This window comes from Corvus brachyrhynchos, unplaced genomic scaffold (genome assembly GCF_000691975.1).
Source record: "Corvus brachyrhynchos isolate BGI_N302 unplaced genomic scaffold, ASM69197v1 scaffold70, whole genome shotgun sequence".
NCBI classification, from domain to species: Eukaryota; Metazoa; Chordata; class Aves; order Passeriformes; family Corvidae; genus Corvus; species Corvus brachyrhynchos.
Window position 1 is genome coordinate 3,236 of NW_008236217.1, and position 26,333 is coordinate 29,568.

A 26,333-nucleotide genomic window follows, 5' to 3' on the forward strand; every position below is an offset into this window, starting at 1 on the left:
AAGTCTTAATCTTTCTCAAGTAAATGGGAAAAGTGTTGACTTCACTGGTAGCAATGCTAAACATTTTTCAGATGCCAGAAAGACAGCACAGCACAGGAATATGCACAGCATTCCATAACACTTAGATTTGAAATGAAACTCATTAAATTTTGAGCACGTTTGTTAAAAATAGTCACAGAATGAACAATAAACACATACCAAGATGTATTATTAAACTTCTGTTTAACATAGAACTCATTCAAGGATGCTGAAACTACAACTACTAAACAGAGAAGTGTACAGATCTGTACAGATACATCTCAAGATTATTGCTTTAGTGTTTTTTTTTTTTTAAGAGGCAATAAAATAGTATTAAATTACAAACTGTAAGAGGAAGATTTAAATTTACTAAAGCCTATATTTTTTCCTTTGAAGTGGATGATGCAGTGTTGATAAGAGCTGGGTAAAAATTACAGGTTAAAGAAGAAAGATTACACACTAAGTATTTTACAGTAATAGATGGATACTAAATGTACTTACCTTTTGAGATAAAGCATCAAAAATACCCCAGAACAACTTTCTGGATAAATGAAGTTCTTCTTCTGATGCAGCACCAAAGTTACCCCATCCACTTGGCAAACAATAATATTTCCAGCATCTTTCATAATGATTTGTCAGCAACTGAAACAGAACATATTTTGAAAGCAAATAGAAATATAACTGCAGAGGTCCTTCCATTCTGGCACTCAAATATTACACAGATGCTACCAGAAAAACATCTATACTTTTATCAATAAGCCGTGTTGTATCACTGGTGCATATACACCCAGAATGAACAGTTTGTTCATCTTTGTTTCAATGCCATTTTGCAAAGTTTTGGGAAAATATTGCAAGTCACAGTCAGTAGAGAGCTGACAGGATTCCCTTTTTTCCATCCTGAACAAACTTGAAGATGGAAAAACGCAGACATTTATAACATAAATGCATATATGTGCATAAATAAAGACAGGAATTATAAAAAAAAAAAAACAACCCACGTCTGATATGTAGAAGCAAGGATTTTGATAGCCAAAATTATAATCTTGATACTGCACTGTTCTTTTATACTTTCAACTGTTCTTTTATCAGGCCAAAAATTCCAAAACAATTCATGTAGTATAGTTGTATATCCTCAGATTTAAATAACCTGTTAATATATATTTACTATTTAAATTGTTGGATGATTAAAGAAAAAATGCAAAGAACTTATATACATATAAGATGTAAAAAGACAGAAGCTTCATTGTTTATGTAGAACCACAGGAGTCTCAGAAATCTGGATTCTTAAGAGGCAAATATGTATTTGAAAATATTTTTTCAAACTATATTCAATTACACAATGGCCAGATAAGTTTGCTTTTGGACTACATGTGGATAATAATATATATGAATATGTTTTTAAACCTAGTCAAGAGAGTAAAGGTAGGTTTAGTCTTAGAGAAATCCCTGATGAAGCACTGAATATTATTTAAGAGCAAATAAAAACAATGGAGTCCTATTCTAAAAAGTCTGAACTACACAGAATACAGGAAAAGCATCATAGATTTGAATGCACATGCTGCTTAAAACCTGAAGCAATTTTTAACTGTAGAAACCAAAAAATGTATTCACAGTAGATAGCACTGTATTCTGATTTGCCTTCATTATTTTCTCCTCTCTTCCTATTCGAAATTACATTTTCAGATGCTTGATGGGCTTATAGCTGCCTCTTGAGATTACTATAACTGGCTTGCCAGCACAAGGCCATAAGGCTTGTGCTCCACAACACTACAATATTTTCAAATCAGAAGCACAGCAGATATGGGTAGGAGTCCCATGTTAAATCACTGGAAATCAGTTTACTGTCAGTGAAACCTTTTAAAAGTTATAGGTCTATCTCCAGATAGAGTTCAATTTCCTCAGAAGATTCTATTAGTCTTTTAGGTGTCAATGGACAAAATCCTTTGCCCATGCTAACAGCATGGTTCTCTTTACATCTGTATTCTCGCAAAGCCTGACTAGCCAAAAGGATCCAATTATTATTTCCTTAATGTCCAGTTCAGCAACGATGGACGGTCACTGCAGTCATGAGCCTCAGTATCATATAACCTGTTCTTTTAGATGAACAGATGTCAAGGAGCTGGGCTTGTTTCTTCCCCTCCCGCCCCCAAAAACAAACCCTGAAGCACTATGGTACTTCAGAAGTGCCAAGTTACTACTTGGTTTTAGCAGCACATAAAATGCCATAATGCATTATAAGGGTCCCCTTCAGGGCAGTATACTAAATTATTGACTATTCTTCTCACACATAGACACAGAAGAAGGGCTGCTCCGGAATCTTTAGTTTGATTGAGGATTTCTGGGGGGGCATAACCAAATTCTGAAATCCTCGGCAGGACTTCAGCAGCAGGCCCTGGCTTTGAGACCAACAATTTAAATTCCTCTTCTTACATCAGAGGTCCTGATGTGCTCTTAAAGCACAAAAATACATTAAATAAGAAAATATTAAATATCTCATTCAAAGCTGTGGTGGGAAAGCATTAAAAAGGACTGCTGAAAAACAGTAGGTAACGTGTGGAACCAAATGTTTATTAAAACTGATGATGATATCTGAGGAATCTTTAAGGAACATGTCATCCCAGAAAGGAAAAACCCCTCCTTTTTCTTGTGCATTAGGAATCCAAATAAAAAGATACAGCTAAACTTTTGGGAGCTGAAAACAAAATGGAACATTACCACTAAACATAATAGTTTAACAGATTTCCGGGCACCAACAGAAAGAGTCCTTTTTCCAAGAGCAAGGAAAACCAATGCAGAGGACAAAAGTAAGGGTACATACAGACTGTAAACTGCTATGTTTTGTGCACTGGATTCTGCCCCCTGCCCCTAAGGGTTTTGCTGTTCTGTTTTCAGAAAAGAACTGAAACAAACAGGAAATAATTAAAGGAGAAGCAAACATTAGACCCAGACTTCATAATTCCATATGGATGGATGGAAATTAAACTGAATTTCTCCCAAAGCAACAATTTATCCTTAAATCTATGGTCTTAGAGTACTGCAGAGTGGAAATAACATAACAAAGGTTACAGAGAATCTTCTCAATACAACTATTTTCTGTTGCATTCCGTTATAAAGAATGCTGTTGAATACTAATATTTATTTTTACCTTGAGAGGCATCTTTGCATGTTCATTTAACAGGGGTACATCAAATACTAATCTCCTCAGCAAATGCTGCATCATGGAAGGCCTCAACTGCCTAAAAGCAGACAAACCATTTCAAAAGGGTGTACCAGCACATTTTTATGTAAATAACTGATAAATATATTAAAGCAACATATCAGTTCTATGCCATTAAAATTCTTCAAATTCATTAAATAGTAAGATTTTACTTGTGTCACAGTGTATACCAAAGAAAATATTCTGAACAAGATACAAACCAAATGCTTCAAAGAAGCCAAGAAAGTATCTTATCTACAGACGGAGAAAAGCAGGAAAAAAAGAACTGAACTTTGATAATGTGTACTGGGATCACCATGCCCATGAAAAAAGGATATAATGTTAATTTCTTGTAATGTATCTCAATGGCTCTTAAAATATCTTAGAAACTAATGAAGACATAAGAGCACTATCTCTTTTGATGTGCTAAACAAGACACAGCAGCGGGCACTAACTGGAAGGACAGAAGAAATTGTTATAGTATGAATGTTAGAATGGCATGGACATTAAAGCTTTCCAGATAAATAGTAAAATCTGGTCAATCTGGTTCTTAGCAATGTAATATATATATAAACTGGTCAAATATGTCAAATATATCAAATATCAAAATTTTCTGATATCAAGTATCATCAAACACGATATATTTTTTACATATATTTTTATAGTATTATAATATAATTGTCTGTCATTTCTGTGCACATTTCCACATTGTACAAAGAAAAAAAAAGTCATGTTGAAATATTAAAAAAAAAAAAACCAAACCAAATGCTCTGGTGAACTGAAAGCGTAAATGTTAGCTTTAATTAGAACTTGAATTCCTATTTGTGTAGTCAGCTTATCATAATTGAGCCTGTAGATTTATAAAAAACTGGATAATAACCAACTGGTTTTGACCCTGCAGACACACAGACAAAATCTGTCCCATAGCTGTTCAGTAAAGAGACATAACAATACTAGTCATTGATTAGGATTTCAAATGGAACACACCATAAATAAACCTCTACATAGAATTGTATAAATTACTGAATATCAACCACAAATCTGTCCAGCTAAAAGTATTTAAATGGCAATTCAGTGTCTGTATAACTCTACAACTCCAGAGTTGCATACTCTTAGTTAATCATCAAGGTTTTAGTTTAAAAGATTTAGTGATAGCAGAATAACTGAATGAACGAGAACTGAGGAATAACTGGTGATTAAGAAAGCTGCAATTGAATACAGTATCTTAAAAACTATCATAAGCATCTGATGAGGAAAAAAAATATTTAATTATGTTACTGGTGGCATAGTTCTGCATTCCTGTATTATAAATATAACTGATTACTTTATCACTTAGCACTCCTGTACAGGCAGGAGTATTTTCTTACCCACAGATAGACAGCAAACACTCTTCAATAGAATCTCGCTGAGCTTTGGTAAGAGAGCATCCCTTTGAGAGTCTGTACACAGTGTGTAATAAGGAATCGATGAGGGAAGCATGGTGCTCCGTGCCAGCAAACAGAGGGGCACATCTGGTCAAGAGAGGCAAGACTGCTGTGCAAAGGTATCGATTCAGAGCCAAAGCCATATCCGTAGCACTTAAAGCAGCCTATAAATTAAATAGGACAGAAATTACACTTGTTTCATCAGTGTTGTTACAAATTAAAAGTAATTGTTGATTTTGTTTTGCAATTATAAAGGGGGAAATTTCCAGAAACATGGAAATGAGGATAGGATACCTACTGGAGCTAGATGCCTAGCTTGTTCTCCTGCTTTTAAAGTCTATAGATGGCTTTTGTTTTGTTTTTAGTGAACAAAACCAGTAAATGCAGTCATTACAAAACAAAACACTTTTCAAGATTATATTGAAGAATGTCATAGTTGCTAAACAGAACACTCCAAAATCAGGTAATAAAAGCCAGTATCTTTTTGCTATGAACAAGGCCAAGTTGATGTGAGTTAAAAATCCGCACCTGCTCTTTCTTAAATATCTGGCAGAAAAGGACCTTGGGGTATTGGTCAACAGCTGCACATGAACTTGTGTCCAGGCGGCCAAGAAGATTGATGGCATCCTGCCTTGTATCAGCAACAGAGTGGCCAGCAGGACAGTGACCATTCCCCTGTACTCAGCACTGGTGAGGCTGCACCTCCAATCTCCAGTTTTGGGTCCCTCACTACAAGAAGGATATCAAGGTGCTGGAGTGTGTTCAGAGAAGGGCAACAGAGCTGGTGAAGGGTTTGGAGTACAAGTCCTATGCGGAATAGCTGAGGGAGCTGAGACTGTTTAGCCTGGAGAAAAGGAGGCTCAGAGGAGACCTTATCACTCTTTACAACTGCCTGAAAGGAAATTGTAGTGGTGTGTCAGTCTCTTCTCCCAAGTAACGAAACAGAACAGGAGGAAATGGCCTCAAATTGCACAAGGGGAGGTTTAGATTAGATATGAGGAAAAAATTCTTCAGGAATAGCTGAGGGAGCTGAGACTGCTTAGCCTGGAGAAAAGGAGGCTCAGAGGAGACCTTATCACTCTTTACAACTGCCTGAAAGGAAATTGTAGTGGTGTGTCAGTCTCTTCTCCCAAGTAACGAAACAGAACAGGAGGAAATGGCCTCAAATTGCACAAGGGGAGGTTTAGATTAGATATGAGGAAAAAATTCTTCCTCGGAAGAATTTCCTTTCTTGGAAAGGGTTTTCATGCATTGGAACACGCTGCTCAGGTAAGTAGTGGAGTCATAATTTTGGAAGTGTTCAAAAAAATAAATATATTCAAAAAAGTGGATATGACACTTGAGGATCTGGTTTACTGCTGAACAAGGTGGTGGTGCTAGGTTGACAGATGGATTTCATAATCTTAGAAGTCTTTTCTGACCTTAACAACTGTATTATTTTTTCTATGATCCTAAATAACAACACCATTATTTCCAGAAATAAATGTTGACATAAGAGGTCAAATAGGAAAACCAAATTCAATGCCTTAGCCCTCATAATAGCTCTCTAAATCTAAGCTTTCTGGATCAAGACAGCTAAAAGAAATTAGATGGAAATAAGACTCACAGGGAAAGAAAAAAAGAAGGCAGCAACATTGAGGTAGAGCTAAAATAGAAATGTAGTCATTTTCTAAATAACAGTGAAGGTGTCCCTAACAAATGCACAGAGATGAACACTTTCTGTCTATTTCAGGAACGTAGCTCCCAGTCACATGCTTCATTGGCAGGTCATCTGACTTTTATTCCATAGCATAAGCTCAGAAAGTCTCCTGGGGAAAGGCACTGCATCTTTTATGGATATGGGTATCAGTGCAAGTTCTTAAAAAGTGAGCATTACACTGGACGATGCATCTTCAAGTATTATCAAAGCTCAGAAGCAACACACAGTTCAGACAGCATTTGAGAAAGGCAGAAGACGTGAAGACATAAAAAGTGCTTTTTCAAGGGATGAAAAATGTTGTAGTGCTCAATAAGATAACAAAACCAAAAAAAACCAGACTGAAACCCTTACCGTATCTAATGAGGCAGCAGCACGAAGGTCTGGCAGAAAGCCAACTTCAAGAAGGTGAAGAAGAAAATCCTGGTCCTCAATTCCATAGACCCTGTCAAGGAACAAAACCATGGCTGCCTTGTGATCTGGGCAAAACCCCGCAGACATGTCAGGTTCCACCACAGTACCATCTAAAAGGAAGAAATAAGACTTCAGTGACAGGGATCCTCCTCCACCAGCAGACTAGGCAGTCATGCTGCTACTTATCAGAGCTTTTGAGTCTCTGTTAATACCTAGGCATCTTCCCCACAGTTTTGTTACGCAAAGGCAACGTATTTGTAATTAAATGAAAAAAAAAGCATAAGATAAATTCTACCCATAGTGACCTCAAAGTCCCTGCATACTTTTCTGTTCACACTTTGTATACTAAGGGATTCTTAACAGTTGATATTCTAATATGCTAAGTACCTAAAGCATAGTAATTAACCTACATAACTACCTACTTCTCAGCAGAAGCAGATGGAAAGTAAAAATTACAAGAACTCTACATCAGAGATCCTGGAAATGCAGCATTGGTGAGCATATCTTTAATGTATGACAAAGAATTAAGAATGTGCTAACAAGTCATATATATGTCAAAACTTTCAAAATATCTGAAAGGAATTCATTGAAATATTTTAAAATCTTGATACTTTCATTTCGGAAAGTAAATAAACACTTCTGCATGTATGAGCTGTAGTCTGCTACTGAGATCTCACCTATAGGTCTATCCATATTTGGATCATAAATAAGTAATGGTTGATCTTATCTCTTCAACTGCAACCTATTGGAAAATCTTGTGCTGTGAGTCTCTAAACAATCCAGGTAGTATATATAATGTTTTCCCTCCAGACACACTAAAAGCAGATGTAATCCCTTTCCCTTTTATATAGGTGCTCACAGAGCTCCCATATTGCAATCAATTTTATATAGGCAGAAAACACAAAGAAATGCATTCGCCTATGTATGTCACATCTATCTCTTCAGCATAGTTGCTGGAGAACAACTCTGGTGTCTTAGTAAGGTCTGCTAGAAACAATTGACAGGGTTAGAACAGCAAAAGCTAAGGATTATTTTATTGAGAAATGAGGCTGCAATATTTTAAAATAGTTCTAAAACCAGAAAGCATGCATTTTAAAATTTCTTTTTAAAGTTATAATAGATTTTCATAATTCAATTTAACAGGATTTACATCAGTAATTTAAGGGTACACAGAATTGTTGACTACAGCATGCATAAAGATTTTTGAAACATGTATGAGATACACACGATCTGTCTTTTAATTCGTATAATAAATAGTTGAATTTCTGTAATATTTTTAAATGCTGAAAAAAGCATGGGTGTCAATATGTCAATAAATTGCAAATCATAAGACTAGGATGGGAGAAAAAATGTAGAACAATCTTACCCTTCGCTATGGTTGGCATGTGGAAAGCAATACTGATTACTCCCACCAAATCTTCGAGTGGAATCAAAGACCGTAGAATTGATCTGATTCTAATGGCTTCCCCTTTACCAGCATGGATTAGCTAATAAAAAGAGAAATAAAAATTTAGCAAGATCATCTTTTTATCTTCTATACGAAAGAATAACTACTCCCAAAATTGCATGATAATTAACAATGTAAATTTCATGCAGTCTGCATCAATTTGCTGTAGTTTGGATGCAGATGCACAAAGTCTAAAAATCTACATGTTTGCTTATTAAACAAGACTAAGCTCATGGAAAAGTTTTTATAGTGTTTCTAATTCTTTGTATCTAATGCCTGAAATAGTGACAATTTACCTTTGAGAAGGTTTGTTGGTATGAATAAAGATTCTGAGATATTGGTGTATACGTCCAAGTATAATGCTTACCCCTACATTTTAAAAGAATGTACTGTAATATATATATATTTTTTTATATATATAATATAAAAAAAATTATATATAACATTAAAAGTCTGTTTAAAGTAAGTATATGAAGAGTAAAACTGTAGTTTATAAAAAATAAATCACTGTACATCATCACAACAAATAGAGACATTTGAGGAATTTGGTTGTCACAATGGACAGTCAAACCAAAAAAAAAAAAAAAAAACATCAAAAAGCAAGGGAATAATTCCTTTAAAAAACCAGCTTCTGAATATATTTTTTTCCCTTGCCAATCAGTAGAACACATCCTGTCCACTAAGATACTATGTAGCCATACCACTGCTTTAATACCTGATAACACCATACTGAGAAAAAAATGAACAGCAAACCAGTGAGCAGTAAAACAACTATGCCTTTGCTTTCCAGTGCATGAAGACATAAAACTTACATGCATTTCAGGGGCACAACGTCCTAAGAGATCAATCAAGGCAGCATAAAAGGTCATGATTGCATTTCCCATGTGAATAGTGTCATCTTCTTGTTCTTCTATTTCACTGTAATTAGTTAAATGTTACAACAAATAAAAGATTAAAAAAAAAAGAAAATTTTTAAAAATACTAATAAATAAAGAAATTCTGCTCATATGTGTAATAGCTTACAGAGAGTGGCTTCTGTTAACAAATGAACTTACAGCAGACTAAGACAGAATGTATTTTGTTCCCTAAAAGATAGTAGCAACATCTCCATTGTAACCATTAGTACCACTTAGCTGTGAATTTTTGCATCAGTGGACTGACTCTTAATGGAATGAAAAAGAACAAACAGAATTCTAGAGATGTCTTAACATTTAGAGAGAGTTACTTAAATTAACAGTGCAGAGGAAGCACTGTTTAGCAAAAGATAAATCTCTGCCCTACACAGAATCCAAGGAAGAATCAACTGGTAATTCCTGTGTTAAAACAAAAAGGTCATTTCACATCTAAGATTACAAAACAAACAAACAACTATTATGGCAATGTAAGCAATTCTACTGCACCTACAGGGTTTTACTAGATCCATTACTTGGGGAAGGTCCATCTCTCGTTGGATCTTCTGATATTTGTATTGCCTCCTCCATGGCAGCAAGCAACCCATTGCCTCCTTCTCCTCTTAGAGCTGGACCAAAACACTCAGGTCGGCGAATAAGCAGTCTGACTACAACATTAGCATTCTCCTCCACACTCTCTCCTACCACACAGAACAAATATCAAGATATAAGATTATATCGAAAAGAGTTCTGAAATATAATCAGAAAAAGGGACACAAAAGAACAGAATGCATAGAAACTTTTAACTACAAAACTCTTTAAATATCACAACAAAGTTACAGAAACACACATGCACCTCTATTATTGCACTAAAATAAAAAACGTGTATAAAATAAAACGTGTTTTAATTCAAAATTAAATAAAGCCAAGGACTTAACTATGTAGTAAAGGATGTTTAAAGCATCACTGAAACTACTGAATTTTGGAAAAGATTCAGTCAAGTGCAAGGGTTAATGAGGGGACCAGTATAATTGCCGAACACTAAAACTGGACTATCTAAATCTTCATAAACCGATAGGGGTTTGGCTCTGTATCTAGCCTGAATTTATCACAAAATGATTTAGGACTCTCTGCTCTACTTCCAAAGGAGATTGTGGGCATTTCAAAACCTAAAGCTGGATCCAAAAAATGGGGCACAGGTTCACAGGACCCTAGATGCCCATTTCACAAGTCATATAAGTTAATGTGTCTTAAACAATTCTACTCTTTCTGCAAGTTCTTTTAATTTACAGTAACTTATCAAGTTGGCTTGTATTACTATTTAAAATTACAAACTTATTTGGATATTAGAGGAATTTATAGAATGTTTAGGCTTCTACTCTACCATTGCAAAAAACAGCAAAACGAAGAAAATCCAAATATCGTTCTCCTTCAACTGGATTCCATCCGATGTCCGGGTAGCCCTTACAAATCAACAGAGGACAACTCTGCAATCCACATCCAGCCAAGTAGCGAACCACCTAAAAGCAAGGTAAGATAAAAAAGATAATTGTGAAAAAGAAAAGTGCATCTTCAAAGGGAAGCATCCTTTACGTTGTCAGGATATGGTGTCCACAATCTCTTATCCCTGACAAAACCATATCATGCTTTGGGCAAATCAGAAGCGCACTCTCTTTCTTAGTTCACTTTTCCAGTCTTCTCCTATTCCTGCCATGAACTGCAAGACCTACTTTTCTCAATTCCATCATTTATCTCTCTAGAATTATGCTTTGCAATCTGTTCTCTCATTTCTCTTGCAACTTTGAGCGTTACAAATTATTCAATTTTGCAATATTCCCCAACTACACACCATCCATAATCAAAAACATATCTTTTCTTTTATAAAGAATAAAAGGTCTACTCTTTTATTTTGACCATTCATTTTCACTTGCTTTTTTTTTCCCCTTTTGTGTTGGGTTGACCCTGAGTTGATGGACAGTCTTTAAGACCAATTACGCTTCTCACAATTTACATATTTAAACCGCACAGGAAGGCGGGATTTCCCCTTTTGGTCGGAGCTCGCCTGCTGGAAGATGGGGGGCTCCGAGCCTCCCGGCCCCGCCGGGCCGGGGCCACTGCCCCTTTCCCCCTTTCCCAGCGCCGCGGCACGGACCCTGGGTCGCTGGGGGAACTGTCCCAGAGCTGCAGGCAGCTAAAACCAGCCATGGACTGCTCACAGCTGGACCCATCCAGCGCGGCTTCTGGGGACAGGCGGGTCCCTCTCCTCTCCATGCGGAGCTGGCGGAGCCTCCTGTCTGCAGCCAACACACTTCGTGCTGAACTGAAGAGGACACCAAAAAATGGGGCACAGGTTCACAGGACCCTAGATGCCCATTTCACAAGTCATATAAGTTAATGTGTCTTAAACAATTCTACTCTTTCTGCAAGTTCTTTTAATTTACAGTAACTTATCAAGTTGGCTTGTATTACTATTTAAAATTACAAACTTATTTGGATATTAGAGGAATTTATAGAATGTTTAGGCTTCTACTCTACCATTGCAAAAAACAGCAAAACGAAGAAAATCCAAATATCGTTCTCCTTCAACTGGATTCCATCCGATGTCCGGGTAGCCCTTACAAATCAACAGAGGACAACTCTGCAATCCACATCCAGCCAAGTAGCGAACCACCTAAAAGCAAGGTAAGATAAAAAAGATAATTGTGAAAAAGAAAAGTGCATCTTCAAAGGGAAGCATCCTTTACGTTGTCAGGATATGGTGTCCACAATCTCTTATCCCTGACAAAACCATATCATGCTTTGGGCAAATCAGAAGCGCACTCTCTTTCTTAGTTCACTTTTCCAGTCTTCTCCTATTCCTGCCATGAACTGCAAGACCTACTTTTCTCAATTCCATCATTTATCTCTCTAGAATTATGCTTTGCAATCTGTTCTCTCATTTCTCTTGCAACTTTGAGCGTTACAAATTATTCAATTTTGCAATATTCCCCAACTACACACCATCCATAATCAAAAACATATCTTTTCTTTTATAAAGAATAAAAGGTCTACTCTTTTATTTTGACCATTCATTTTCACTTGCTTTTTTTTTCCCCTTTCTTTTTCAAACACACAGCAGTAATGCTCCCTGTAATTCAGAACTATAGGCTCAGTAGTAATTTTTAGTTGGCCCTTTCCTTTCTGACCTGTAAGAACTGTAAGCATAGCCTTGAGCCAGTCTGGATGGCTTCTTCTTGCCGAGCACTTATAAGAACGGTAAGACTGAAAATATCCTTTTAAACACACATGGTCCATCTTCCTATTCCAATAAAGGAACATCTGCATTTATATTACTCCTGACAGATGTTTTTCTATGAAGATTAAATCATCTCCAGAATCTGAGGTCTTCAAAAACAAATTGGATACTGCAATTCCTCTGTCTTGCTTTTCTTAAGAAAGAGTTTTTAATGACTACCTTGAATCTGTCTTTCCATTTCTTAACCTGCTTTTTTTATCCACTACTGACAGAGTAACTATTATTCTATTCCTTCTTGCAGCAACAATTTACATATACTACACAATTGTTACAGGTTCTCTTTTTTATTCTTTATTGTATTTTATTCTTTAGTGTAATTAATCCAAATTTTGTCAAACTTTTCTGAAACAGGTTTAAACGTTAAGGGGAAAATATAACAGATATAGGCAGATATCTCTATGAAGATTTGTCATATGTTGTAACAAGTTGGCACAAAGCTCCTAGTAACCCCTACTGTATTATGTCACCATTGCATGTCACCATTCAAAAGAACAACAAAGAAAGATTTTAGCAACAAAGTTCTGTTGGGTATGGACTCCACTACTGCAAAATTAAGAGCTGCCCTTGAAGCTATTCCTTTTGGCTACAACTGTATGTGTAATCACCACAACCTCAGTTCAATTTTTCAGACCAGCAGAAAGAACAAACAACCAGATTCTCAGTCTTCCCCTGAAAAGTACCAGAAACTGCCATATAGTCTTGGATTTTGCTTACTCCAAGAAACAGGTATCTTCTCCTCTCTACAGGGGAAGAAAAAAAATTTGATGAAGAAGCTACCAACCTTCTCCAGATCAGGCTCCCTTAAAGCCAGAGCAAGTTCATTGTTATCCATTACAGACGCTGCAGCAACATCTAAAGGAGTTGATCCTCGCATAGAGGGAGAGGCTGTTAAAATAACATTTAGATTTAACAGCAATTTAATAAAACTCAACAAATTCTCAGGAAATGCGTTACCATTTTTCTTAATAAGAGGCAGCATTTTGTCATTAGTTAGCACATGATTATAAATACATAATTTATACTTCTCAGTTTAAAATATCATCATGCACTTGAATGAAATTTGATACTGATATGAAATGAAAATACAATATAAATGTTCAAGCTAGAAACAACTTGTCTTATACATGCCTGTTCTCATCATATACTTTGTTTTAAGATTGCATTCTAATTTTCCTAATTGACACAACTTTGTTTTGAGGAAAGTGCAGTAAAGATTTTATGTCTAATACACGGACATGCCACCAAAATCCATTGAAATAGAAAATATCTTTAAGCTTTAAAACATAAGATTGTAAGGTGTGTATTTCTTTCAAAAATGGCGGTAAATATAGCATTAGAAAAATCTAAGGTTTTCATAATGACACTCCAAATACATTTAATTTGGGCACTTCCTCTTCAAAAACATTTTGAGTTTATGCTTCTGTCCTATGCCTTTACATTTACACATTTGTGATCATTAAAAAAAATATCATGGTGGTTCCTAAATACTTATATATTGTCAATTTCAAGTACTAAAATGAGGATAAATGTATTTCCTCTACAACATTTCAGCCAAGAAAAGGAAAGCAAACATGTTAAAAAAGTTTCAAGGTTCATTTCTGGGCATCTAACCATGCATCTAATCAAGGAAATGAGTTATGTAGTTCTCCCACTGCCATAGGTGTATATTGACCAGTATACATAAAAGAGTGTAGGGGTGCATGCTTCAGCAGTGAGAGGTAAGCCTTAATGAAATGCTGCCAAAACATATTAATGATTCTCTTTGTCAAAACAGGAATATATTCTGTTCCTCAAAATGAGCCACTAACCACTAAGTCTCTCTGAATGTTCAGGCATATACTACAAAGTGTACTAAATTAGCTCAACTTAATGCTACTGTCAGGGGAGTTGTTTGGAGTCAGAAATACAGTTAATGAAGATATTTTGCACCGGAAAAAGTAGAAACTTGAATACAGAGTGAGTAAACAGAGGGATGCAGAAAAATACTGGTGGTTTCATATAAAGGCCAACACTGCTGTTTTCCAATAAATAGCTAAGATGATCAAACATAGCTTTTTGATTCTGCCTGCTGATGCGGCAAAAATAACATAGAAAACGACAGCAGTTTGCCACCATCTTTGGGAATGCGATTTCCTAAGAAGCAAATAAAAACAGAGTCAAGTTCAAACTCTAAGACAGACATATAACATGCACAGGATCATTTACGTAAAGCCTTTTAACATACTAATATGTAGGTGTTGTACTCCTTGCCCCTCAGGAAAGTTAACTGCTTAGGTTTCTCACTGGAATCATCAGGACTTGCTCAGGTAGCTAGTAACACCTTAAGCCTCAAAGATCAAGGCGTAAGCTTTAAAAACTGAAGCTGAGATCACCCACAGATTCTAGATTCAAACATGAAAGAAAGTGAGTACTCAGTTTCACAGACTAATACTGAACTGTTTTTTTAATTAGTTAATAAAAAGATCTCCCCTTTAAAACATAATAAGTATAGAAAGTGCTACAGTTTTTTCTTTAAAGCATCTGAAATTACAATGTTAATAATACCCTCCTCTGGAATGGAAGGACAGATTCTTCTAAAAAACTTAATCAACTATTATGTTAATGGCAATTAGTAAGAGATTGTGATCCCAGTATCTCCAGTGACAGCTCAGTGCCTTATAGGAAAAAGCTTTGAACAGTTCTATTCTAAACTTTCTTCCTTCTAACAGTGAATTGCTTTACCTTGGATTCTCCTCCACCAAGCACATTTACCATCACTTCCATGACAGTCTCATGCATACCTAAAGCTCTCATGAGATTTGGATGTTGGTAAAATACTTTATTATTCATGATGTCTCTACAGGAAAAGGAAATAAAAAAATGTTATGGACCAGTAGTTTACCTATTATGTAATTTGCAAAGCTAATTTACTGTGCAATTCTTCACCACCTCCTGAAGTAAAAAACTACCTCAGGGACTTTTTCCATTGAGTTTCAATCTCTCCTGTCTATTTTTCTATGCACATTGTGGAGGAACATGGCCTTTCTTTTTCCATATTATAGTTACTGCACTAATTACCCCTTGATTACACTGGATTAGGAGACTCTTCTATTTTCATTAGAAATTCCATTCAGATCTAACATTATGTTCTGACAAGAGCATCATCAAAACTGCTATATTATTTTAAATTTTAAATTCAATTATGCAATATTTTTTGACACAAGTTCCTTTTTAGATTATTAAAACCTTGAGACATTTGCTATCTGCCATCAAAACCAATAAAAAAATCCTAGGGGAAAGAGATATCCAGCTATTTTCTAAGCATCAAAACTAGAAGCTCCACAAATATTATTCATGAGTTACTGTTCAACAGAACTCTTCTCTTCTACATATTTCATCAGAACAGATTTTCATATTTAAAATCAGTCCTTAAGATCATAATGTCAATATTTTCTTTGACATCGTATACCGAATAAAAATGTCTGGTTTAAAAAGTAATTAAATTTCTAAAAACTATAATTAGTCTTGAAATCAAATACAACCCATAAATAACTGTGAAGGCAATTAGGTCATGGGAGAAAAGGATTAGCAGGTCACTACAGAAAATACTGTTGGCAACTGTGCAAATTTCAGTGTACATTTTAAACAGTCTTTTTTTTTCCTGACCTAAAACTCCTACACTCAGGCAAGGAAAATTCAACCTTTTAAAAGAAGAGATGTGAAGAAGAGTATTTGACAGTATCAGAGTTTTTGACTCCCAGTAACTTTGCTCCTAAAACCTAAACTTCATATCAGGGATGATAGGCCCTGCCTCCAAAGGCAGTCTCATCTTTTGGCACTAATGCTTCATGCTTGGAAAAAGACCTCAATGCTATCAATCTTCCAAGACATTCTAAACTCTTATTTGTCTGCAGCAGCTTTCTTTTACAGAAAGCAGTACAGAAAGTCAGAATGTTACCTGAAGGGCTGGCTAGCAACATTGCCCTACTTTGCAAATTACATCTACTTTCAGTGTTCTGTTTAACTGTGAACTGTATTATAAAATGTCTCCCTTAGGGAAAAAAAATCTTAACAGCATTTCTGAGGAAACTGAGTTTTAAAGCAGCAATGAGTAACACTTCCATTTCTCAGCTGAAAGAAAGGAATACCACTCACAGCAAAAAAACTGGCTTTTCTGAATAGGTGTTTGAGCTCGGGTTAGCCTACAGAAGGTACAAATAGCACAGCTGTATAACCTACAAGCTAAACTTATAGAGACTTATAGAGACTTATATAGAGACTACCATAAAGGTGACAGGAAGAGGTAGTGAGAACACTGGCTTAACTTACACCAGGCTTTACATAGCAGCAAAAACACTGCTAACATTAAATAGATTCAGAAAATCTTGGTTCTTAATTCACAGTAGAAAATGCTGAGGAAAAAAAATGTGTAAGAACTAAACACAGAACATGACATGAAAACCAAGTCTAGTAATCACTCACTCATTTTAGACTTCATAAACTGAAGTGAAATGAAACATTTTCCATTTGTATAAAAAGGTAGATTTGGAAATGCCAGTACTTTGTGTCTCTTGACAGATGCCAGACCCTCCCTTTTGCCAAAGCCTTAGCATGAGTACACCAAAGATTGCAACAACCATGAAACATTGATGAGATCTGCTGGCAACCTAAGAAGTAGGTGTAAGTATTTCACACAACAAAAGCTTTGCTTCTGCTTTCATTCCTGGCATTCTTTATATAATGCTGTCTTTGGTTCTCATTGCTCTTGCTGACTGGAAATTTCCAATAGATCACAGCTGATGCTTAATATCAAAAGACATCTCTTTGAAAAACGTCAGAGAAAAAAACCAACCAGCCTCTTTCCTGCTAGAGGCTATCATGTTTGCTTTACTGTTTTCTCCATCTGGGCTTTTTATTAGCCTATACTTCAGTACTATTAATCATATAATTAGGATGAATAACACTGCGTGAACTACTTCATAGCTCAAACATACCATCTATATTTAGTGCAATAAAAAAGATGGCATATGTACAGACTTGGGTAGGCACAACTCCATTAGCTGACTGCTAACGGAAATTGCATGTGTCAAGAGCCAATAGTCAGTGCATTCATAAAAAATGGATAGTATTCTTGACAGGATTCTTTACAGCCATACTACTTAAAATACAGTAACAAGATAGATTCTGATATCATAAAATATTACATACATGTTTTCAACTTTTCTCAGAATCTTACAGAAGCCAACTGCTTCTCCCCCCAAGTGATACACATAATGCTGCAAAGGCTTTCTCTTACAACTGAGGATACTATACAACTGATAGCAGTGTCTGCATTTACATCCATATTCAGATTGAAACTTCGTATACAACCTTGGCCATAACCATACAGCAAATCACAAAAAAAAGTCTGTAAATAAAGAGAAGTTACACTCCCATTATTTACCCTAATCCACGAATCATAAGCTTCTCCTCTTCCTTCCCCATTCTGACACTAAGCAAGGAACGGATTTGGCCAAGGGATGCCAGAAGATTGATGGTGTCTTCCACAGACACGCTATTTATGGTGTAGGTCTTTGGTAGGGCTCGAACCAGGCCACCAATACCATCATACTGGCGATGTAGCAGTACAAACATGGCCCTCACTAACTCCGGGTCTTCTATCACTGACTCCTGGGCCCAGCGCACCATCGTGTCTGAAATCAACTGCTGGAGAGTAGCTGTGAAGAAAATAAATAAATCACAAAATTACCATGAATTGCTCATCTCCCTACTGCTAATCCCTCAGAACTCACTATGCAACATGAATTGGAATGAATTCAATTCCTAAGAAGCACCTTTTTCTCAGTATTTCTTTAGCAGACTATCAAAGAAAAATAAAAACCACACAAGAGAAGCAGGAATATCTCAAAACCAAAAGCCTATATTTAAAATTAAAGAAAACACAAAAAATTGTGAAGACATACTAGATGTTCATAAACTCACCAGATTTATTTCTGTATGCTTTCAACATTTTTCTATTAATATAGGTCTGAGGGCTTTTTTAGCCTATTATGAAGTAAGGCTGAAAAATTATACTGGTAGTATATGTAAATGATATATTATTTATTTACATGTCTAAGCTCTGTATCCACTCAAAGTTTTATAACATATACAACAAAATAATTTAACTTATTCCTTTGCCAAAGAAAAAGGCCCTTCAAAAGAACTAAACACACTACAACCAAATAAATGGCAAATCATCATTTGCATACTTCCAGTTCAGTCTCTAATGAAGCAAGAAACCTGCATTTTCTGGTGTCACTGATAATCTTTATTAGTTGGGATATATGTATGTTTGGGAAAGATATGTTAATATAAACAACCTATATAATCGCAGTTCAGATAATTCCAGGTTAACTCAAACTAATAAACAAAAAGAGAAGTACTTACAGGAAGATACTGGAGAAATAGGAGTTCACAGAAGAGAGAATGTTTAACAAAGAAGAGAATTTGTGCTAATACAGGGAAAGGGGAAAAGAGAGTAGAAGTAATGTGTTTCATTGCTGCTGTCCAGGCACCGTACTATAGGTGTTTCCATTGACACAGTGTCATTTTATTCATTTTTAAGAATAAAAACACTTTTAAAATAAGGAAAAAGATGAAATGTGTTTGGGCTGATATTTTCAGAAGGACTGAATATAATAACAAGAAAGGACACAATGCTAAGCTTTTTGGGTGGGGTTTGTTTGTTCTGTTTTTTGGTTTTGGGGGTTTTTTTTTAATAAAGAATCCCAGGGAAGCAGACAATCATTTTGCTCCTATTTTCATAACTGCAATACTGCATTTCACCTACCTGTGGGTCTGGTTTTTTAATATAAGTCTTTCTACCAGTATAAGACAGAGAGAAAATCAGGTTTTATAGAGCTTTTATGCTTATTACAAGAAAAAAAAGGAAAAGATTCATCATCAGATTCTGCACGGGCCTAGCCTCTAATTATCACATAAAAAATAAGGACATTTGAAAGTGCCACATACCACAAAAAAGGAAAAAATAGATAAAAATAAAAGCAACACTGACAAATAAAAAGATAAATAAAATTTTAATAGTCAGTTGGCACCAACAGCAGAACTAGGATGCCACTGGCAGTGATTCTTTTCAAGATAGAAAGGCAGAAAGTATCAGAAAAAATTACAGAACAACAGTTACAGTCAGCAAATCTTGAAATTTAGGTTGGGTGGGGAGGCTTCTGCTAATTACAGTCTAATTGCAGAGTTTTATTTCATATGGTAATGTTCATGCAAATACTGATTTGAAGCTGCTGCAGCTGAGGAAGTTCTCATAAATCAGGATCTTGCTACAATTATTAAGTCTGTACTAATTCTACTAAAAGCAAGATACATTCTGAAAAATGTATGAGTCGACAAGGATATGGGGCAAAAATGCCAGTAGACGAAATTTTCCACTACATCCCACTGGGAAACAAATCTGCCTATAAATCCATCTGTCCCTGTTTTTAGTAAAGCTACAAACTTTAAGGTGCACAGACACTTCACTAAAAATACACCTTGTTTTGGCTGAAAATGTGTGAAGAACTTCCTGGTCTGGTTCTTTTGCCTTTTGGAATTAAGTTGCAATAAACTGATTTAATTTTGCTTACAGGATGTCTTATCATCATCATCAACTGTCTTCTCAGCTTGTTTCTTCTTCAGATATGTAACTTTTTCCATAAGGTATAGGAGGCGACCCCTAATGGTTGAATCACTGTTGCCATCCAAGGTTCCATCTTCATCTAGTTCAATTCCTGAAATTAAAAAAAAAAAAAAAAAAAATGCACAAAGTAGTGAAAGAATAAAATTTAGCAAGCTACAGAAATCTTGCGTGTACAAACATAATTGAACTGAACTGTTGTTCTGCTCTGAGAGTTTTATATGGGACATGTTTAAGCAGCATTTGGAACAAGTATAGAACAGGCATACGTGCCAAGCAGGAAAGTGCAGATAAGGATCAGATAATCTTAGTAATTTAGCGTATAAATTGTGTGGTGCTATACCTAAAACATACACAAAATATATTTCCCCCAGTATTCATTTTGCCATAATAACACTGATGCTGATGTTTTGGACATATGTAGCTCAGAAGTGTAGATATAGTCCCTAGAGATACAGTTTGGTTCAAGTAAAGATTTCTAGGTTAAACATATAAAAGAAGTGAAAGTATAAGTGTTACAACAAATACACTTTTCAGTGATCAGTCAGAAGAAAGAAGCCACTCTCTTAATACAGTGCTCTTTCATGACATTACTATAACAAGCTACAAAAAAGCAAAAACAATTAATGCGAGAATTCACAGAATCACCGAACAGCTGAGTTTGGAATGAGCGTTTAGAGTTCAAGCTCCCAGCTCAAAACAAGTTCAACTAAGCAGGTTGCCCAGGACCATGTGCAGTGAATTTTGAGTATCTCCTAAGGTGAAGAGACTCCACAACCTCTGTGAGCAACCTGTTCTTGAGTTCCATCACCCTACAGTAACAAACTGTAACAAACAAGTAGAATTTCCTGATTTTCAATTTGTGTCACTAGACATCTCTGAGGAAAGTCTGCCTCAGACTTCTAAACACCCCCTGCCCGACAGGTATTTATATACATTGATACCATCCCCCTTTTGAGCTTCCTCTTCAAGTTAAACAACCCCAGTCCTCTCATTCTCTCCTTGTACAAAAGATGGCCCAAGAATTTAACCATCTTTGATGACTCCTCCCTGGCCTCACTCCAGTATGCCCATGTCTCTCTTGTACTGAAGAGCCCAGCTTTTCTACAAAGCTGCTTTTTAGTTTGGTCACTAGCCTGTCCTTGCTGCAGGGGTTATTCCTCCCCAGGTGCAGGACTTTATACTTCCCAGTGCTGAACTTCAAGGGATTCCTATCAGCTCATTTATCTTAAACTTATTGATTCATGCATACATTGCAGAGGAATTAAAAATCCTGACCCATACCTATTACTCACAATAAGTAATAAGTAATATAATAATAAGTCCAAGTACAAATGTCATTCAACTATTTTCTGGATTTTTTTTAGTTTCCAAAACAAGTTCTGAAGTTAAGGGTTTTGTGGAAAGTTCTTCAGCAGTCTTGAATTTTATAGGATGTTTCTTCATGACATAACATCAGTCTTCTCAATTTATTGCATTTGGTCCTAGTTGTCTGATTTTTTTGCTTTAGGTACAGTTCCATTTTTATTAAAAGTTATTTTGTTATAATTTGTTGTAACAGAGCAATTGATGCTCAACTAAAAAATGATCATCAGTAACTTCATATTACACACCAAATCATAGTACAAAATGTTTTGGATGGCAGTCTCCTCAACCAAACTAATTAACAGTAAAGACACTGGAATGTCTTATCAGTTGGAACTCAGAGATGGTCTGAAATTACCCAAATGAAATGTCTGTCTTCCCACAGTTGCACTATTCCCTGAGCTCTAGTTGTACTTTTTTGATTTGCAAACTTTCAATACATTGTCTCTCAACCATTCTACAAAATGTGAATCCCTAAGTAGTGGCTGACTAAACAAACATTTACTTAGGATGGGTAACTTTTACTTATTTTGCAATATATAGAGTAATTAGTTCTGCTCTATGATAATTCACCCTCTGACCCACAAAATTAATTTTCTACTTGTAGATTATGCAAATTCCTATTTTCCCCCACAAGAAAGGAAAGGTAATGAAAAAAACTATGTTAAATAATTTGAACAGAGGAGAATGATGGAAAAAAACTAAAGAAAAATGGAAAAATCAAAAAGATAAAGCTTGTTTTCCTTTCAAATGTTTATCTAAGTTATTTATTTCATCTGCATTTCCTGTTACCAAATACAAGAAAAATACTGAAAAGCTGGAAAGCATCCAACAATGACCCACTGGTGTCTGGACTGCTTGTCCTATAAGGAGAGAATGAAGGAACTGAGTTTTTCAGCCTGCAGAACAGATGCTTATGAAGCAAAACATACAGCATTCCCTTACAGTTTGACCAGATAAGGATAAAACTATTTCCTTGGTTTTAACTACAAGTTAATTATCTTTATTTGATAATATTTATAATTTGTATAGTGTAATTTGCAGACTATTCAGTTTATGTTTCTTACATAAAATTACTTACAAAAATTGCTTCTAAAGATAATATAATTTAAAAAGTAAAAATATTCAGTGACAAGACTTACCACAGTGTGTCATTAGGTCTTCATGGAAATCCAAGAGTTGATCCCGAATTTCTTCAGGGCAAGGACAATCATTTTTATCATCTTTAAAGTTCAGCAGCATGTTAATCTTAGAGAATACAAAGAAAAGACAAATTACTGATCTCCAAAAGGAAAAACTTTCAAATCAAACGGAACTCTGCAGCACAAAAAGCACATAAAGTGCAACAAGAAAGAAACTGTGAATTGTAAGCTGTACCTGTTCTTGAGGAGGGGATCGAAATTCTTTTGTTTTTCTAGCTGTCAGAGCAGCGGACATGTTCAAGGCCTGCATCACTTCATTGTACCGGAAGCGTTGATTCTCTTGAAGCTTGGCCACAAAATCATCAGAAAATGCTACAATGGCTTCTATTCGGTGTCGTACTTGGCAGTCACACAGGTACTGGAGTAGATGACACATCTGGGAAAACAATATTGTAAGAGACATGAGTTGGCAAACTAAGAAATATCTTCTGCATATTATGTAAGTAAGGCTGGATTTCCTACAGCAACAGTTACTATCAAATAAAGCATCTGGAACACCTAATGCTGTTATTTACTACATGTAAAGCAATCATACACCAGGACTATCTGGCATCTGCAAGAGATTAATGTGCCTCAGACATAACTAAAGTTATAAAAGAATGGATTTACCTCTTTCTGCTAGGGAATTTCTTTTCTATTTGGATTCATAAAAATGAAGAATTCAATATTGATGGCATTGAGCAAGTAATTCTTTTAATAGTTGCTTGATCTATGGTGAGCAAGTTTATGTCAGAGATACTAAATCTTTTCATTTTCTGTCAGGAAATTACTTCTCTATTTAACTAAAAAGTTTAATTTCAAAATGCTTTATTCCTTGAAAGACAAATTACCATGTGAAGAAAACAGGAACAACCACTATCACAACAGTATTTTTACCTGTAATTTAACAGGTTCTGGAAGTTTCATCTGAAGGAGTCCTTCCTTTGGCATTTGCTCCTCTCTGTTTTCTTCCTCTCCTTCTTCTGACTTGAGCTCACCTGAACTGAACTCCTTCTCTGAGAAATCAATTTCGTCCTCCTGGCTCATTGCTTCTTTGAAAACCCGGGGCTCAATCAACTTCAAGATGTGTTTCAAATCCTCATTGTGGAAGATTCCCATAATTAGAAGGGTATAAAAGAGCTTGATGAGAGGGACAAACAGAAATTCTGTAGAACCTCCAACTGGATCTCTGACATGGAGGCCTCCCTCCTGGACAGCTTCAGTCAGCATCTCCATGGTTTTGGCCTTCAAAATTTCCAGAGGGAATTCAGGACTGAACTGAAAGCATTCACTGCTAATGCTTACAAAACTTGGAGAGGAAAACTGCATTCTTGGCCTTAATGAAGTGCTAAGTCCTATACCGGGAAGGCCGTGTTTTTTGTTTTCGTCAGGAAACAAAGTAATACTCTTGGTCTCATCTGTCATTGGAACTATAAATTCATTATTCATCATCAGCCTGGCAGTTGCATAGGTATTGAGATGGATGTCAATGAGTAAGTCATAATACCCGGCACGTAATAATCCTGGCATGTATTTATTCTCAATAGCATAGAGGAGCTGAGATTCATCCACATGGCTACACAGAGCATGGGCCACTCGGTTGTTGCCTAAAGCACAAACAGCTGAATACAATCGGAGGGTATGGTAGTGAAATTTCAGCAATTCTTCTTGTTCTGTCAGCTCTAAAATATCAATTGTTCTGCAGAGAAGAAAAAAAAATATAGTAAATCCCATATGCATAAATATCTTTTGAAGGGATTCAGACTTCTCCTTAAGGATAATATTAGCACAATATCAGGCTTTTTCCACATTTCAGCTTTCATGTGAGAAACACTGTCAACATAAAAATCAAGGACTAATAACAGAACTTAATCTTACATTTATTCAAGTCACTCCTAAATTCATTACTTTAACTACTTTCAGTGGGGAAAAAAATCCAAATTATTTACTTAACACAGAACATTTCTTCATACTATAAACAAGAATTTATGCAACTGAAAATTAGGGTTTTAAAACTAGTTTGGGTTAAGATATTTATATCAATTACTGGTTTTAAATCTGGGGTTGCAAAGTGGCAACAGACTGATCAGTTCATTTGAAGAGGGTTCAGTGCTGGGGATCTTTGTTTGGAAATCTTACCTAACTTTTCAGTGACTTGGTTTTCAGTTTAGGCACTGGCAAAATGCTCAGACATTTGGGTAACAAGGAAATCACAGAATTAAATTTCTTCAATTTTTTTATTAAATTTAGGAAAATTAAAGCAATGGAATAATTAAATTGGTCACAAATCTTTAAAAATCTCTAAGAACCAGATTTTTGCTTATTTTGCAGATTATCTTTAATAATTTGTAACAGAGTTTCTTTCATTTTCATTGCAAATCTACATATACTATTAACATGTCTGGAGAGAAATTGGAAGAGGTTGGAAACAATAAAAGAAGGGAGATTTTAAAACACTGGAAATTAGGATATTTTTTAAGATTAGTCAAATCAAAACACACTGTCTACACTTACATGTGATATAAATACAGATAAGACCTTGGGCCTTTCTTACATAGATGGCATTACATGACTAGGTTCATAATCCCAACATAACTCTGATACAGTACAAAACAAACGCCAACCTGTTTTCCTCAGGAATATGAAGGGCCATGAACTGCAAAGGATTCAGGCACTGTATCATCCAGCCCTGACGTTCACTGATCCGAGACACATCCACCTTCAAGAAGTGGTTTGGCACTCTGCTCCAAAGCACGTGAGTCAGAAACTGAACATGGAGACGTGGAGGACATTGAGACACAGGGTTTTTGTGCTCACTTTTGAATAAGCCAGCAGATAATGGCATTACATTCTGGAAAATTCCAATGAAAGAGACAATCAGTTTCACCATCTTTACCAAAAAGTGCATTTCTTTTCCAGAAATACACTCAACATATAGTACAATAGAACAGGAAATCAACATTTTCACTAGTTTTTAAAACAAGCTAGGAGCAGTTGCAAGATTAGCAGCAAGACAGTATTTTCCATGTTTGGTTTTAAAGAGCAGCTAAATTTGAAATAGAAACCTGACCGCCATATCTGGTTACTTCCTCGGACTCCACTTTTCTTTTACCTCTTCTGATTTCTCATACATCCAAGTATCCAAAGCAAGGTAGCAAATTCAGCTCAGTTTTCTTGTGTTCTATCTGAACGTACTTTAAAATTATGTTAAAACACTAACAAAATTCTTCAGATACACCAGTCATCCATGCTCTGTTTGTAAAATTGAGAGATTTGCCTTACCAACCCCAGGGATTTTATTTCATCATGAAGGACGAGATTCAGAAAATTCTAATCACTTTCAACCCTTCTTATTCAATGTACCATATTTTAAATTCATCAAGTATATAAAACTGAGTTAAGAATAAAAATAGCAATAATGCAAACACTTGGAATCATAAAAATGTGCCCAATACCAAGAATACATTGCAGGAAATAAACGGCAAAAATAAAATAAATTTATTTGATACAATTTATTAGCCCTAAATCTGCATAAAACCAAGCATTATTTACCTTTATTCTTCCCAATTCAAACTGGAAAACATTGGGACTTGTAGCTTGAGCAAATACAGCAGGAAACAACTTTGTACTTGGTTCAACCTAAATCAAACAAAGGGAAAAATTATTCCCATAACAGTGATGATTACTTTTTCTTACAATCTTGTACTAAAGCCTCTAATGATGCAGGCTGAAGATTCTGTT

At 35.6% G+C, this 26,333-nt stretch overlaps 1 protein-coding gene across 1 annotated transcript in view; it reads right to left on the bottom strand.

Annotated features, from left to right (window-relative positions):
• Positions 1-593: 593 nt before the first annotated feature.
• The window catches only part of RYR2 (ryanodine receptor 2), a 274,869-nt gene continuing 249,129 nt past the window's right edge, over positions 594-26,333 (bottom strand). Inside the window, exons 35-52 of the mRNA XM_017745069.1 lie at positions 26,145-26,231; positions 25,217-25,443; positions 23,490-24,291; positions 22,789-22,989; positions 22,554-22,659; positions 19,997-20,140; positions 17,803-18,076; positions 15,102-15,216; positions 14,382-14,513; positions 13,162-13,266; positions 11,621-11,756; positions 9,600-9,786; positions 9,008-9,113; positions 8,115-8,235; positions 6,689-6,779; positions 4,582-4,802; positions 3,164-3,254; positions 594-660 (exon numbers count right to left, since the gene is read on the bottom strand). Coding sequence (XP_017600558.1) covers positions 6,694-6,779; positions 8,115-8,235; positions 9,008-9,113; positions 9,600-9,786; positions 11,621-11,756; positions 13,162-13,266; positions 14,382-14,513; positions 15,102-15,216; positions 17,803-18,076; positions 19,997-20,140; positions 22,554-22,659; positions 22,789-22,989; positions 23,490-24,291; positions 25,217-25,443; positions 26,145-26,231 — 2,829 coding nt within the window. The 3' untranslated portion in view covers positions 594-660; positions 3,164-3,254; positions 4,582-4,802; positions 6,689-6,693. The remainder of the gene's footprint in view (positions 661-3,163; positions 3,255-4,581; positions 4,803-6,688; positions 6,780-8,114; positions 8,236-9,007; positions 9,114-9,599; positions 9,787-11,620; positions 11,757-13,161; positions 13,267-14,381; positions 14,514-15,101; positions 15,217-17,802; positions 18,077-19,996; positions 20,141-22,553; positions 22,660-22,788; positions 22,990-23,489; positions 24,292-25,216; positions 25,444-26,144; positions 26,232-26,333) is intronic.